This window comes from Lepidochelys kempii, chromosome 26 (genome assembly GCF_965140285.1).
Source record: "Lepidochelys kempii isolate rLepKem1 chromosome 26, rLepKem1.hap1, whole genome shotgun sequence".
NCBI lineage: Eukaryota > Metazoa > Chordata > Testudines > Cheloniidae > Lepidochelys > Lepidochelys kempii.
In genome coordinates, this window is record NC_136405.1 from 1,372,657 (window position 1) to 1,390,020 (window position 17,364).

The window sequence follows — 17,364 nt, forward strand, 5'->3', positions numbered from 1 at the left end:
AGGCGTGGGGCAGTGTGGAGGGGTGTTGGGGGCCATGTGGGGAGGTGTGGGGCAGTGTGGAAGCATGTTGGGAGGTGGGGACACTGTGGAGGGGCATTGGGGGCAGTATGGGAGGTGGAGAATGGGGGGGGGTTGGGAGGCGTGGGGCAGCGTGGAGGGGGCTGTGGGGTTGTTGGGAGGCGTGGGGCAGTATGGAGGGGTATTGGGGGCCATGTGGGGAGGTGTGGGGCAGTGTGGAAGCATGTTGGGAGGTGGGGACACTGTGGAGGGGCATTGGGGGCAGTATGGGAGGTGGAGAACGGGGGGGGTTGGGAGGCGTGGGGCAGCGTGGAGGGGGCTGTGGGGTTGTTGGGAGGCGTGGGGCAGTATGGAGGGGTGTTGGGGGCCATGTGGGGAGGTGTGGGGCAGTGTGGAAGCATGTTGGGAGGTGGGGACACTGTGGAGGGGCATTGGGGGCAGTATGGGAGGTGGAGAACGGGGGGAGGGTTGGGAGGCGTGGGGCAGCATGGAGGGGGCTGTGGGGTTGTTGGGAGGCGTGGGGCAGTATGGAGGGGTGTTGGGGGCCATGTGGGGAGGTGTGGGGCAGTGTGGAAGCATGTTGGGAGGTGGGGACACTGTGGAGGGGCATTGGGGGCAGTATGGGAGGTGGAGAATGGGGGGGGGTTGGGAGGCGTGGGGCAGCGTGGAGGGGGCTGTGGGGTTGTTGGGAGGCGTGGGGCAGTATGGAGGGGTATTGGGGGCCATGTGGGGAGGTGTGGGGCAGTGTGGAAGCATGTTGGGAGGTGGGGACACTGTGGAGGGGCATTGGGGGCAGTATGGGAGGTGGAGAACGGGGGGGGTTGGGAGGCGTGGGGCAGCGTGGAGGGGGCTGTGGGGTTGTTGGAGGCGTGGGGCAGTATGGAGGGGTGTTGGGGGCCATGTGGGGAGGGGACTGTGGGGCAGTGTGGTAGCATGTTGGGAGGTGGGGACACTGTGGAGGGGCGTTGGGGGCAGTATGGGAGGTGGAGACGGGGGGGGGGGGTTGGGAGGCGTGGGGCAGCATCAGGGGTGTCTGTGTAAAAGTTGGGATGCCAAGTGCTAACACGTGCATCGCTCCCATTATGTTGGCAAATCTGTCACACATCCACCCTCCGTGCAGTGCATGTGGGAAGGAGAACTCACCCGGAGCCACCTGAAGGCACGAACTACACTGCACTTTATGGACAAGCGAGATTTTATTCACCAAAAGCAAACAGCTTATAAAATACGTCACTGCAGCTATAATCTAGTCTCATTTTTTCTTCCCCAGGAACCAGGACCTCAGCCTTCTTTTCCTAGCTTCGGTTTATGCCTGGTCCAGTTTAGTCTTCAGGTCTCTGCCAGCTGTTGCTCTTTACCTACATACTGTGGCAGAAAAGCAGAGGGTGGGGGAAGGGAACAGACATATCACTGCATATAGCAACAACAAGTAAATAGAACAACCTGGCTAGACTCTTCAAAAGGGATTGTTTGTTTGTTTGTTTATGTTTATGCATTTCCTTAATGTGTCTAGTTTAGCATTAGGAGCACAAATAGTTTTAACAAAATGGACTTGATCAAATTCACTGCATGCCACTGATTATTTATAAAAATATGCAACCATAGCATTATGAGGTTTATATTTTTCACCAATACAAATATAATTATGGATATTCCAGAGCAGACGTTTAGAAAAACCTACTGCATAATGAGTAGATCGTATTTTGAAGAATAAACTGGTGTGTATTGAAACGACACCACTTCTGACCAGCTTTCTCAGAGAATCTGTGTTTTATCCTCTTTCCTGAACTGTGCTTCACACAATAGGATCCAACCCTGATTACAGTCTTGGAGTACTTGTGTAATACTTGTGTAGTACTTGTGTAAATGGTAAGTGAGAGAGAGAGTGTGCTACATATTTGAAACTTACCTTCGATTATCTGGCAGGCTCAAGTCTTCTGATCTAGATTTAGATTGTTAAAAAATGAGAGAGAGAAGATTATTTAAAACAAATTAAATGCTTCACAGTCTCGAAACTACAGAGTGTATTCAATTCTGTCTCTTTAAAATTCTAGCAATCCAGAAGAGAATTTCTTGCTATCAAAGATGAATTCTACTGACGAATACAGAGTTCCTATAAAATACATTATTTTCCTGCAGGACAGGAAGACTTTTAAAGTGCAATTTCTGTAAAAAAAAATATTTATTATGAAAATGCCATATATTGATTTTGACCCCTGTCTTGCATCAGGTTCCAGTCGTGCAAACCCCTTTGTCCATGACTTACATGTAGCCTTGGCAGAATTAAATTTTTATTTTTTATAACTGATGGAAAATATCAATGTTTACTTTTATCTATTTAAGTGTTCACAGTTGTGCAATATTATGGGTTTTAAGAATTTTTTTTCAATCTGAATTCCTTTACATTTTCACAGTTGTAGAAATTTATGGTGGAGGTCAGGCAATAATTATTTAATGACAGCAGCCACTAAGATTCAATAATTTCAAACTTTCTGATCATTAAAACAAATTGTCAACATCACATGTCAAAACAGCCAAATTAAATACCTTTAAATCACAGTCTAATAACTTCTCAATCATTTTCCTTACTTTGCCTAGGGGCAAATGTCGATTACCATTGATGGAAATTTTTGTTGTTGTTTGGTGTGTGTTTGGTGAAACTGACATTTACTGACACCAATGGAAATCTCATCCTTCCAAGCCTATTTACATGGGAGGCACAGGCACATGGGCCCAAGCCAGTAGATTGAGAGACACAGTTTGGCTCCATCTTTCTAAGACTAATTTGCACATTTCTCTCTTTCTTCATACAATTTAAATGCCCTTAGTTGGTCTCCTACACTGTTCTTCACATTTCCACTTAGACTGGTGGATTTTGGTTGCCTTTCAAGTTTTTTAGTTTTCACTGGCATATGGAGCCACAATTGTATGTATCTTAAATATTTAATTTCTCCCTTTTCCATTGTGATTTTCCCCAGTATTACTGAATTCAAACCAATTTTCTTTAACTCCTTTTACACAGCTACAAGCCTGACTTTCTGAAATCAGTTTTTTCTGATACTGTCCTTTCTACTGCAACAGTGTATTTTAGCATAGCGTGTCCATTATTGCCTAGCTCACGTGTATGCTTATGAAACCGTCTCAGAAGTAAAAGCATACAGTTCCCAATGCACACCATTGACTGTACATTCAACCATCTCATATTCATCATGATCTTGCTCATGAACTCATCACCTCCACCACTGCCTAGAGAGATCCCAGATCTGTAAATGAAGGCTTGGAATTAGTTAATTATGTAAAAAAAATTATTTACTCATCAGCTTGTGACTCCTCCTCCTCCTTTGAGCAGAATCTATTCAATTCATTCCATTTTACAATCATGATGATAGAACCAACAAGGACAGGCAGAAAGATACAGAAACTTAGCAGCAGCCAATTCTTCAAAGTGTCTTGGGCAGCTCTTTCTAAAACCATATCTAGAAAGGAAAACACATAACAGATTTCACAAGTCCAAGCTGCTCAACTCCCATCATTCTGTGTCGTTTATAAGGAGAAAGAGAGAGAGAAAGTTATCTGAGATTATAAAAGCATATAGTCCTTTCTAGAATAAAATATTGTTTCCATTTGGTTAAAAAATGAAAATTGTGCTAACTTTGTGTTCAAGTTTACTCATTTCCTGAATCTTCTTTATAGTCATGGCTTAATAATAAATGAGGGTTACTTACTGGAATGAAGTTCTTAGAGTATATTGCCTCTGCAAACCCACAGTCTGTGGCATAAATATTTAGAGCAGTAAAATTGTTGGGACCACATACAACCACCCTCATAGGGTGACCAGATGAAACAGACAAAATATTAGGACACATGGGGGAAGCAAAAAAAAAAAAAAAAAAAAAAAAGCGGCCGGAGTGGTCAAAGCCGCAATATCGGGTCAAATGGCATCCTGACCGCGCATCGGTCGGGACACAGGACAAAGAACTAAAAATCGGGACAGTCCCAATTTTATCAGGACATCTGGTCACCCTACACCCTCAGGACCTAGCATTCAGAACTGAGGTTCCTGAAAGTTGACAGACTCATTCGTCCTTTAGTTCCAGTCATACAGTTGTAAGCCTGATTGAAAACTCCAGTGAAGTAGGGTGCATGAGTGTGGATGAGCAGAGGAACTCCAGTAACCTTCCTTTCTTGTTCATGAAATTGCATAGGCACATCCTTGCTCTTGGAAGATTAACATGCAGTTACTACCCAATTAAAAGGGTATGGGGTGGGATCAACTGACTGGAAATTGTAATACTGCTCTCCGTAAAGGGGCATCTGACATAGCTCCCAACTCAAGAAAGTAGCTCATCTTTCAAAAGGCCTGAAATATATTTCCCTTGCTTTTTTTTATCTTAGATATATCAGGAATATAAAGTCTTCTGTCCCTCTCCCTTGTTTTTGCTGGAAGTTTCACTTGTAGGACCCAAAGCAGTGGATTTGGGAGCTCAGGAGGATGTTGAATAACTAACAAAAGAGCTTTTCTCGTGAATGTTTGTTAGGTGTTTGAAGTAAAGTTTTAAATAGTTTGAATAGAGTCACTTCTGACCAGTCAATCATATTTCACTTCCTTGACATCTGTGACATCAAATGTACTTGGTCATCAATAGTGTCTTCTAGGAAAAACAAGGCTGGTAAGATCTGAATTTTTGGCATAAATTAAAAGGAAAAAATCCAAATCAAACAAAGACCCACTATACACTAACATTCAATTCCAGACCTTCTTTATACATCATAAAGCAGAATTAAGGACACAAGCCTCCCCCCCCTTTTTTTTTAACCTTTGCAGGTCAACTTTAACATTGAGCTTGTGAAATTTTGACTCCCCATTTGAGACTATATGGTTTAGAAAAAAACCTGACATTATAATAATACTGCGGTTTAGGTCGAATTCAATAACCATCTTCGGTAAAAGTTTTAGATTCACAGCAGCACCAATTTCTCCTTCTAGACTGAAAGCTCTCTAGTGCAGAGATTATCTTTATTCATGTACCTTGTACAGGGCTGAGCACATTGACAATGCTTAACCAGAAAAGAAAAAGGAAGAAGATCTGTAAAATGGGGGATTACCCAGGAAAGCTTGGATATCACAGACCCTCCTCACCACCAACACTGGAATTTTTTTATCCAGCTTCTGTTTCAGTTTTGGTTGCAAGTTTTAATTCCATGCAATTGTATTCCCTAAAGTTTTTTTTTTTTACTTTCTTTAGACTTAACAGTTTTGAAATCAAAGTCATGGATTATATTTTAAAATTAACTTCAAAACAAAGTGAATATTTGTATAATTTTGTAGTTTAAATATTTAGGGATCAATTTTAACAATGACAAAAGAGAGAAAATGATTGTGCTAACTAAAGTGGACAGAGTGCAGGCAGGGATTATGAAAGCTTTTCCATGCAGTCTGATCCTCAGATGATAGATATCTTTCCAGATCTCAAAAACATTGTACAATATGACTTGAATTGGAGAAACTAGCAGTGTGTTGAGAGAGATGATTCAGAGCCTGGTGTATTAGCCCAGTGTGCCATCTATCTGCCAACAGAGGCTGTATATCTGTTTATAAGATAATACAATACTTCAGCATTTTCTCAACACAGACACTATTCTTATTATTTATTTGTATTATGGTAGTACCTATTAATAAGTATAGGTCAGACTCTGCTCTCAACTGTGTCTGTGTAAATCAGAAATAACTGAGACTAGAATCTGATGCTATGTCATTAAGCAAATGAAGTCTAGTAGTATTTATTTATTTATTTGTATTTATTAAAAAAACTAGAACATATCTGGACACTCTGTGAACCTCAAAAATTCAATAAATTAAAAAAAAATCCCAGCAACGTCAGTAGTAATATAATAATATTTAGTAAGCACATAGCACAAAAAATATACCAAATTCCCCATTTCCTATATTACAAATGTTTTCTTTTTTCACAAAAATATAGAATTTCAATTTACAGGTTTTTCTCTTAGCTACCCCCATCATTGGTGGTGTGATTTTGTGGATATTATGATGGTATGCTTCTCTAAGATGCCCATCCCCAGAGTATCATATCCCCACTCTTTTTCCATTAGAGAAGATCTCTGAATTCAGGTCAGTGAGATGTAGGGCATTTGATTTACCAGATTTACTTGGATTACTAACCAAAGTCCAAAAATCGAAGCCCACTGTCAACACTTCCCCCCACTGGAGAGCCTTTCGTTTTGCAATCTGGAGGATTCCAGCCAGGATTACAATGACAATGTTTCTTATTGTTGCATACCTGAAAAAACAGGGGAACGTAGCAAAATTACTCATTTAGTGAGTTTTCCTCAGAGATTAGTACTATTGGGTACCTTCTAAGACAGTGGGTTTCAACCTTTTGTCATTTGTGGACTCCTAGAAAATTTCAAATGGAGGCGCAGAGCCCTCTGGAAATCTTAGACATAGTCTGCGGACTCCCAGGGGTCCACGAATCACAGGTTGAAGACTACTGCTCTGAGATTACACTTTTCTTGTCAACCTCCTTGTTCTAGCTAGACCTGCTAGTGGGAGCAGGATCAGCTCTGATATCAATATGAATTTTGCATTTACTTTAGTGGGATACGATCAGGCCCAAATATTACTGAATAGTCTGACACTTCAGAAAATACACCAGACAATGAGCTGAAAATAAGACAGCATCTAAGCTCCTCAAAAAGCTGTATAAATATAGAGCACAAACCCCTGTGAGGCAAGTATGCTATACTGTACTATTCCTTGCATCAGAGAGGTGGACTGACTTGCCCAAGGTCAACACCAAGGTAATGGCAAAACTGAAATTAGAACTCAGGGACTTCCTAGTTTTCCCTGCTGTCCTCAATCCACTACACCAGCATGGTTCCTCCCATTGTTTGCAGCCATGTTAATTTTTTTTATAAATCTACACTAATTTGGTCATGTGCAGCTCCCTCCTGTTCAAAGATACAGATCTTGGCCCTTATTTGATTTTTTTTCCTTTTACTAATCTGCCCAAGCAATTCATTTCATAGTTATACTGTGCATAACAATCTCTTTCTCACATTCTAATTTTGTTACTGGTTCTGAGAAAGAAAAATAGTTTAAATTATTTTACTCAATTATTCCCATAAATAACTGACAGTAGCATAGTGATTCTGGACCCCAAGTATAAGCCCAGAAGGGCTTTTACAGCCAAACCACAGATACTACAAAACGGGGTTTTATAAAGAAAGAACTTCCTGAACAATATTAATAGAAGCAGTAACACCAGAATAGTAACAGTATTGTTACTTACTCCATGACCGTTGCATTTTACTTGTGGATTACAATCATATCCCAGGACTGCATAGAACTGGCATGTGCGGTTTATACAAACCTAAACAACAAACAAAACCACAGCATAAAATTCCAATTCAAATGAGTCCGACAATCTTAGCATTCAGTATATCTGCTGCATGCTCTGAAAAGAAGCCTAGGATGGAAAGGCCATAAATATTACAGCTGTATGGAAATACCCTAATGCTTGCCAAAAGGTAACTGGCAATGCAGAATGAAGCCAGTTTCATTGTTGCTGCCTGTATCCTATAGGAGTTGCAGATTAAGAAGGGATGCTCAGGAAAGATACTGTTAATAACCACATCTACAAATGGCATGTATGTTTCTACTTTGAAAAACAAGGCAAAAGCATTTTGATTTGTCAATACATAGGTTTTCTTAAACTGAATACTACTGTAACTGCTGGTGTTCTCTCCCTCTTCTGGTATAGTTTATATTCCATAGACTGCTGAGTCCATTGCTAAGGGCCACTTTGTGCTTTGCCCTTAGGGGGGTGCATGAGATGTGGGAGGAAGAAAAGGTGCCTTTTTTATTCTGTTGTACAGCTCCAGTATGGGCCACACACAACTGCAGTTGCCTGCAATGCCGAGTTGGGGAAGGGAGTCAAAGAGTCTAGGGACTGCCTCCTCCTTGCAATCCTGGGGTACACCCCAAAAGGGAAAGAGGGCCATGGCCTCAGACCCCCTCTGCAGTGATCTGTGGAGAGAGACTATGCACAGGGCAAAAGTGTGGAAGAATATGCTGCACCCCATAATGGGGTACAGTAGCAGGAAGCTCCCATGTGCGTTCAGGAGCTTCATGAATTCTGACTCTGAGCCTCCCCCTCAGTGGCATGGATTAGCATCACTCTTTGTTCTGGGCTGTGTTCAATTTCTACCTTTTTAATCATGTCCCCTCTTATTAATTTAGTTTCTGAAGTAAACAATCCTAATCTTTTCAATCTCTCTTCATATGACAGTTTTTCTTGCCGCTAAATACTCATCACCCTACTCTGAATTCCCTCTAATTCTGTAATATTCTTTATGAGATAGGGTGACCAATGCTTCACACAATATTCTAAATAAAGGTTTACCATCAGTTCATATAATGGCATTACAATATTTTCCATATTATTTTCCATCCTATTCTTTATGCATCCTAACATCTTGTTCAGTTTTTTGACCACAGTTGCACATTAAGCAGAAGTCTTCAATAAATTATCCAGTGATGCCCAGGTCCCTTCCTGAGTTGACACAGTTAATGCAGAACCATGCACAGTGTATCAGAAGTACATATTTTCCCCACCAATATGTTTTACTTTGCATTTGCCAATACTAAACTTTATTTGCCATTGTGTTGCCCACTTACATAGCTTGGTTATGTCTTTCTGAAGTTCCTCATAGTCTTCTCTGGTCCTGACTACCACAAATCGCTTTGTGTCATATGCAAATTTGCTACTTCATTGCTCACCCATATCATTAATAAATATATTAAACAAAATTGGACCTAATACAGAACTATGAGGCATCCCACTGTTAATCTTTTGCGGGGATTAAAACTGCTCTTTGCTTCCTGTCTTTTAGGCCAGGTGTACACTACACATTTTTTCAACGTAGCTCTGTTCAGAAGAGTGATAGGCTTTGGTTTGTGACAGACATGCTTACACCAGCAAAAGCTCCAGCTGTAGATGCAGTCCCTGTACTGGCAAAACTGTGCCAGTTTACTTTTGCCAGTAAAGTATATTTCACTCAGGAGGGTTGGAATAACCTATGCCTGAAAAAGCAGACTTTTGCTGTTATAAGCTGTTATAAGTGGGAGTGATTTTTGACAACACTTTGCCTCAAACCCCGTGGCTACTTATTATCTTTAGTAGTCTCTTGGGAAGCACTTTGTCAAATTTAAATAAATTGTGTCAGCTAGTTCTCCTTTATCCACTACTTTATTAACACATTCAAAGAATTCTAACAGGTTGGTGAGACATGATTTTCCTTTGCAGAAACAGTGTTAGAGTCTATCATCTCATGATCTTCCAGATATTTTACTATTCCATCTAATTTCAGCCAATTTACCAGGTACAGATGTAAAGTTTACAGGTCTGTCAATTTCCTGGATCACACCTAGACTCCTTTAAAAGCCGCATTTGCTACTCTCCGATCCTCCGGTTTAGTCGGTGCGGGGGTTTTTTGAGAGAGATAGCAAATTTTTATTGAGTCACATTGTACTTGAACTCCTTCATAAATCAGGCCTCTTTCAGTGCCTCTGTTGGCCACAATTCTGTCCTCCAGTTGTACCACTGCTTATTATTTTAGTAAATATTTGTTTTTCAATTATCTTCTACTCTAAAACCACATTTCTACCTAGATTTTACTTTTTATGTTGGTGGAGGGAGGAATCCAAAATCAAGCTTAGAACATGATCATGGTTGTACCCTTAACTAGGGTAACACTATTTTGCAGCTCCCTAATGACAAGTACTTAGATTGTAAGCAATTTGTGGAAGGGACTGTCTTTTTTATATATGTTTGAATAGCACTGACCACAATGTGAATAGGACCTCTAGGCACTACTGTAAAACAAATAATAATGATGATTAAGTAGTAATAAAGTAATTCTCTAACACAGTTTAAAATACATTATAGTGAATTAAAACAAGGCACAGGGATTAGTCATGCGGCTAACACTAAAGGTCTACAATAATCATCCATAACCACTCCAGACTGAAAATTTTCCTCTGGTGTTAAAAGAGTAAGTAAATAAAACATTGGTAATGAATAACCTTGAGCTATGTTGCCAAAGGATAAATATTTCTAAAACTTAACAAGTTTATAAAGTCCACATACATACTAACATTTTAGATGCTTATAAAATATTTCCTTACTTTACCAGGCCCACACTTTGTGCCTTCTTTAACCAGTAGAGGGTCAGTCTCTGTGGGTGGCTTCATATAATCTAAAGATACACATACATGCTCTCGCACTTGAGCATAAATGATAGCAGCTTTTTCTTTAGTGAATGGAATGCGACTTGGATATGTACAAACTAACTTTCCACATGTGACATCCCTATAAAATTCAATAGCAAAGGAAAATAAAATGATACATGTGACATCTGATTGATCAATACATTAGAAAAACAAAACTGCCGAAAACGAGTGAGGTATTGCACATATTAGATTGATATAAAGGCCATAAGCAGGGCAAGGAAGGCAGAAAACTGATCTTTGAAATGAGGAGAAAACTGATGCACATCCACCAGATTACTCTTGCCTGCAAATGAGAATGAGGCCATAGTGGGGAACACATAAGAACCTCAGAATGGCCATACTGGGTCAGACCAAAGGTCCATCTAACCCAGCAGCCTGTCTTCCGACAGTGGTCAATGCCAGGTGCCCCAGAGGGAATGAACGGAACAGGTAATCATCAAGTGATCCAACCCCTGTCGCCCATTCCCAGCTTCTGGCAATCAGAGGCTAGGGACACCATCCCTGCCCCAGTAGTTATGTGCTTCATGGACATGCAAGGATTACACTTAAGGTCATGGTTTTTTTTCAGTTATGTTCATTCACGGCCCATGTTGGATCATATTAAAGAAGTTCTGTATTAAAATCACAAATGAGTTTGATTCCCCATAGTTTAAATTCCAGGGTATTACTAATTAAGAGGTCTCTTGGTTTTTGGTACTGTTTCTCTCCCTCTCTGTGTGAAACTTGCAAGCTGCTAATTGTGTTAGTACATTCTAAGACAGAGTCGGTTCTCAAAGCAATTCTTTGTAATAACAACTACTCACACAGAGAGAGACTCAAAGCAATACTCTGTAACAACAGCACCCAGAGGCTCCCCGCCCTTGTGTTGTATTCATCTCGCTTTGTTAACAATTGTGATTAAAATAGAGATAGAAGATGTATGTGGATGGATGCTTGGTGTGGATAATAACTGAATGATCAGGGAGGTGCCAGCCTAAGAATCCAGTGTCCATCGTCTGAAGAAGGTGTCAAGTGGAAATAACCCTGGATGGCAGACTGGAATCCACCCCACAGCCTCAAGAATGGGAGAACCAAAGAACAAGATAACATCTGGCAGCACGGAGCCGTCAGAAATGTGCCATCTGCTGATTGATTCAGCAACAGCATGATGAAGCAATTCCCATAGACTAGCATAGGAAGGAATTCCTATAAAAATGAACTCTAGAAAGTGAGAACTTTGGGGTCTGATTCTGCAAACCAACTTCTAGGAGCATCAGATGTGCATCTGACAAGGGCCTGCTCCCTCTTCATGTCCAGGCCACCTGGACAGTGGCTTGGCATAAGCAACTCTAAGGCTGGTAACTATGATAACAACCTTGCAGAACGTGTGTGTGTGTGCGTGTGTGTGTGTATGAATGAGTGAATAAATATGAGATTGAATGGAATGTTATAGCTATAACTAACTGCTTACTATGCCCTGGTCTAAACTAGGACTTTAGGTCAAATTTTGCAGAGTAAAATCGATCTAAACCTGCACCCATCCACACGATGAAGCCCTTTATTTCGACTTAAAGGGCTCTTAAAATCGATTTCCGTACTCCACCCCTGACAAGTGGATTAGTGCTTAAATCGGCCTTGCCGGGTCGAATTTGGGCTACTGTGGACACAATTCAACGGTATTGGCCTCCGGGAGCTATCCCAGAGTGCTCCATTGTGACCGCTCTGGACAGCACTCTCAACTCAGATGCACTGGCCAGGTAGACAGGAAAAGAACTGCAAACTTTTGAATCTCATTTCCTGTTTGGCCAGCGTGGCAAGCTGCAGGTGACCATGCAGAGCTCATCAGCAGAGGTGACCATGATGGAGTCCCAGAATTGCAAAAGAGCTCCAGCATGGACTGATCGGGAGGTACGGGATCTGATCGCTGTATGGGGAGAGGAATCCATGCTATCAGAACTCCGTTCCAGTTTTCGAAATGCCAAAACCTTTGTCAAAATCTCCCAGGGCATGAAGGACAGAGGCCATAACAGGGATCCGAAGCAGTGCCACGTGAAACTTAAGGAGCTGAGGCAAGCCTACCAGAAAACCAGAGAGGCGAACGGCCGCTCCGGGTCAGAGCCCCAAATATGCCGTTTCTATGATGAGCTGCATGCCACTTTAGGGGGTTCAGCCATCACTACTCCAGCTGTGTTGTTTGACTCCTTCAATGGAGATGGAGGCAACACGGAAGCAGGTTTTGGGGATGAAGAAGAAGATGAGGAGGAGGTTGTAGATAGCTCACAGCAAGCAAGCGGAGAAACTGGTTTTCCCGACAGCCAGGAACTGTTTCTCACCCTGGACCTGGAGCCAGTACCCCCCCAACCCATCCAAGGCTGCCTCCTGGACCCGGCAGGCGGAGAAGGGACCTACGGTGAGTGTACCTTTTAAAATACTATACATGGTTTAAAAGCAAGCATGCGAAAGGATTAATTTGCCCTGGCATTCGCGGTTCTCCTGTATGTACTCCCAAAGCCTTTGCAAAAGGTTCCTAGGGAGGGCAGCCTTATTGTGTCCTTCATGGTAGGACACTTTACCACTCCAGGCCAGTAACACGTACTCGGGAATCATTGTACAACAAAGCATTGCAGTGTATGTTTGCTGGCGTTCAAACAACATCCGTTCTTTATCTCTCTGTGTTATCCTCAGGAAAGGGAAATATCATTCATGGTCACCTGGTTGAAATAGGGTGCTTTTCTTCAGAGGACACTCAGAGGAGCCCGTTCCTGCTGGGCTGTTTGCCTGTGGCTGAACAGAAATGTTCCCCGCTGTTAGCCATGGGGAGGGGGAGGGTTGAGGAGGTAGCCACGCGGTGGGGGGAGGCAAAATGCGACCTTGTAACGAAAGCACATGTGCTACGTATGTAATGTTAACAGCAAGGTTTACCCTGAAACAGTGTAGCCATTGTTTTATAAAATGTGTCTTTTTAAATACCGCTGTCCCTTTTTTTTCCTCCACCAGCTGCATGTGTTTCAATGATCACAGGATGTTCTCCTTCCCAGAGGCTAGTGAAGATTAGAAAGGAAAAAAACCGCACTCGTGATGAAATGTTCTCTGAGCTCATGCTATCCTCCCAGACTGACAGAGCACAGACGAATGCGTGGAGGCAAATAATGTCAGAGTGCAGGAAAGCACAAAATGACCGGGAGGAGAGGTGGCGGGCTGAAGAGAGTAAGTGGTGGGCTGAAGACAGGGCTGAAGCTCAAATGTGGCATCAGCGTGATGAGAGGAGGCAGGATTCAATGCTGGGGCTGCTGGAGGATCAAACCAGTATGCTCCAGTGTATGGTTGAGCTGCAGCAAAGGCAGCTGGAGCACAGACTGCCACTACAGCCCCTGTGTAACCAACCGCCCTCCTCCCCAAGTTCCATAGCCTCCAGACCCAGACGCCCAAGAACGCGGTGCGGGGGCCACTGGCCAACCAGCCACTCCACCACAGAGGACTGCCCCAAAAAAAGAAGGCCGGCATTCAATAAATTTCAAAGTTGTAAACTTTTAAAGTGCTGTGCTTAAAGTGCTGTGTGGCATTTTCCTTCCCTCCTCCACCACCCCTTCTGGGCTACCTTGGTAGTCATCCCCCTATTTGTGTGATGAATGAATAAAGAATGCATGAATGTGAAGCAACAATTACTTTATTGCCTCTGCAAGCGGTGATCGAAGGGAGGAGGGGAGGGTGGTTAGCTTACAGGGAAGTAGAGTGAACCAAGGGGCGGGAGGTTTCATCAAGGAGAAACAAACAGAACTTTCACACCATAGCCTGGCCAGTCATGAAACTGGTTTTCAAAGCTTCTCTGATGCATACTGTGCCCTCCTGTGCTCTTCTAACCACCCTGGTGTCTGGCTGCACGTAACCAGCAGCCAGACGATTTGCCTCAACCTCCCACCCCGTCATAAACGTCTCCCCCTTACTCTCAAAGATATTGTGGAGCACACAGCAAGCAGTAATAACAGTGGGAATATTGGTTTCGCTGAGGTCTAAGCGAGTCAGTAAACTGCGCCAGCGTGCCTTTAAACGTCCAAATGCACATTCTACCACCATTCTGCACTTGCTCATCCTGTAGTTGAACAGCTCCTTACTACTGTCCAGGCTGCCTGTGTATGGCTTCATGAGCCATGGCATTAAGGGGTAGGCTGGGTCCCTAAGGATAACTATAGGCATTTCAACATCCCCAACAGTTATTTTCTGGTCTGGGAATAAAGTCCCTTCCTGCAGCTTTTGAAACAGACTAGAGTTCCTGAAGATGCGAGCGTCATGTACCTTTCCTCGCCATCCCACGTTGATGTTGGTGAAACATCCCTTGTGATCCACCAGAGCTTGCAGCACTATTGAAAAGTACCCCTTGCGGTTTATGTACTTGCCAGCTTGGTGCTCCGGTGCCAAGATAGGGATATGGGTTCCGTCTATGGCCCCACCACAGTTAGGGAATCCCATTGCAGCAAAGCCATCCACTATGACCTGCACATTTCCCAGGGTCACTACCCTTGATATCAGCAGATCTTTGATTGCGTGGGCTACTTGCATCACAGCAGCCCCCACAGGAGATTTGCCCACTCCAAATTGATTCCCAACTGACCGGTTTCTGTATGGCGTTGTAAGCTTCCACAGGGCTATCACCACTCTCTTCTCAACTGTGAGGGCTGCTCTCATCTTGGTATTCATGCGCTTCAGGGCAGGGGAAAGCAAGTCACAAAGTTCCATGAAAGTGCCCTTACGCATGCGAAAGTTTCGCAGCCACTGGGAATCGTCCCAGACCTGCAACACTATGCAGTCCCACCAGTCTGTGCTTGTTTCCCGAGCCCAGAATCGGCGTTCCTCAGCATGAACCTGCCCCATTAGCAGCATGATGCATGCATTAGCAGGGCCCATGCTTTCAGAGAAATCTGTGTCCATGTCCTGATCACTCACACGACCGCGCTGACGTCGCCTACTCGCCTGGTATCACTCTGCCAGGTTCTGGTGCTGCATATACTGCTGGATAATGCATGTGGTGTTTAATGTGCTCCTAATTGCCAAAGTGAGCTGAGCGGCCTCCATCCTTGCCTTGGTATGGCATCTGCTCAGAAAAAAGGCGCGGAACGATTGTCTGCCGTTGCTCTGACGGAGGGAGGGGCAACTGACGACACGGATTACAGGGTTGGCTTCAGGGAGCTAAAATCAACAAAGGGAGTGGCTTTACATCAAGGAGTATTTCAGGCAGGACTTCACGGAGGGTTCCAATAAGAAATGGTGCACCTAAGTTATTGTTCTTATTGGAACAAGGAGGTTAGTCTGGCCTCTGATTGGTACGTGGCTAGATTTACCTCGCTGCACCTTCCCTGTGAGTGACTGCAGTGTGACCTAGAGGAATGAGTCCCCTAGACGGGGGAGGGGGAGGAAGCAAATGAGTACAAAACAAATCTGGTCTATTTCCTGTTTTGATACACTCCATCTATCTTTTACATCTTTGGCTGGCAGCAGACGGTGCAGAAGGACTGCATGCCATCCACATCTCATGGCTGCTCGGCAGAAGATGATGCAATAGGACTGCTAGCAATCCGTATCGCCTGCCTGCTCACCATAAGATGGTTCAATAGGACTGACTGCAGGACTAAAGAGAATGACCTGGTCAAGTCACTCCAAATTTAGTCCCTGCGCCTATGTCTGCCCAGGCGCTCCCGGCCGACATGGCCAGGAGCACCTTGGACATGATGATGACGGCTACCAGTCATATTGTACCATCTGCTGCCACAAGGCAAGGGGTTGCTGCTACTGTGTAGCAATGCAGTACCGCATCTGCCAGCACCCAGGAGACATACGGTGACGGTTACATGTTTGCCATGGTATGTTGTCTGCACAGGTAACTCAGGAAAAAAGGCGCGAAACGATTGTCTGCCCTTGCTTTCACGGAGGGAGGGAGGGAACAGGGGCCTGACGATATGTACCCAGAACCACCCGCGGCAATGTTTTAGCCCCATCAGCCATTGGGATCTCAACCCAGAATTCCAATGGGCAGCGGAGACTGCAGGAACTGTGGGATAGCTACCCACAGTGAAACACTCCGGAAGTCGACTCTAGCCTGGTACTGTGGAAGCGCTCCGCCGAGTGAATGCACTTAATGCACTTAGAGCATTTTCTGTGGGGACACACGCACTCGAATATATAAAACTGATTTCTAAAAAAACGACTTCTACAAATTTGACCTAATTTCATAGTGTAGACATACCCTATGATTCTTTCTGTATTCACAATAAATGTGGCATTTTGCCTTTTCCCCTTTAATAAGATCCCGCTGGTTTTTATTTTATTGGTATAACACCCACACCGCAACCTTTGTGTACCATGTGCTCTTCTGGTGGAAGAGGAAGCAGGTGTGCAAGGCACAGAGGTCTATTCTGTCCAGTGTGGAGCATTACACCTAGTCAATAACCTTACTTGGGTCCAAGCACAGCTTCGCCTAATCCTTGCTCTCCATGCTATAGGATCACGGTCTAGATGCTGACCAACTGCGCATTCTTTGAGAACGGCCAAGGCTAATGTATACAGAACACCTGAGACTAGAAGGAAATTTTATAAAGAAATTAAAGCAGCCTTACTAATGAACAGATAGTAAGCATTTGCACCATACAGTAGAGGAAAGCAGAAGAGAAATATGTTTTTTCCTTAAAACATACATCCAACTACAGATCTGAAATCCTTTCTTCGGATCATTCCCACAGTGTCCAAACCTATCTGTTTGACTATTGATTTCTTCATAACATGCAAGAGGAGCATTTTTAGAACCTGTAAGTTTTGAGATAAGATTGAGTATAATTAAAAGGAACACTAAATCATTTATTAATCTATCAGTACTTCTAACATGCCTATCATTGCCGTACCTAGGTGCTACACATGGATTAGAGAAAACCAGGAAAGATAAATATCTTTCTGTTCAAACTGTATTTTTATTTAAATTAAATTATTTTTTTACAAAGAAAAAAAGTAACTTATTTTAAAATTAAATTTCAAATTGTAACAACCTATCTTAAGGCCTAAATTTACTA

The 17,364-nt window shown here is 43.2% G+C and overlaps 1 protein-coding gene across 1 annotated transcript in view; it reads right to left on the bottom strand.

The window, feature by feature from the left end:
• Positions 1-1,263: 1,263 nt before the first annotated feature.
• LOC140903442 (disintegrin and metalloproteinase domain-containing protein 32) overlaps positions 1,264-17,364 on the bottom strand; it is a 36,587-nt gene continuing 20,486 nt past the window's right edge. Inside the window, exons 13-19 of the mRNA XM_073324741.1 lie at positions 16,996-17,104; positions 10,226-10,409; positions 7,329-7,409; positions 6,200-6,317; positions 3,332-3,494; positions 1,928-1,960; positions 1,264-1,383 (exon numbers count right to left, since the gene is read on the bottom strand). Of these exons, the coding sequence (XP_073180842.1) occupies positions 1,377-1,383; positions 1,928-1,960; positions 3,332-3,494; positions 6,200-6,317; positions 7,329-7,409; positions 10,226-10,409; positions 16,996-17,104 (695 nt within the window). The 3' untranslated portion in view covers positions 1,264-1,376. The remainder of the gene's footprint in view (positions 1,384-1,927; positions 1,961-3,331; positions 3,495-6,199; positions 6,318-7,328; positions 7,410-10,225; positions 10,410-16,995; positions 17,105-17,364) is intronic.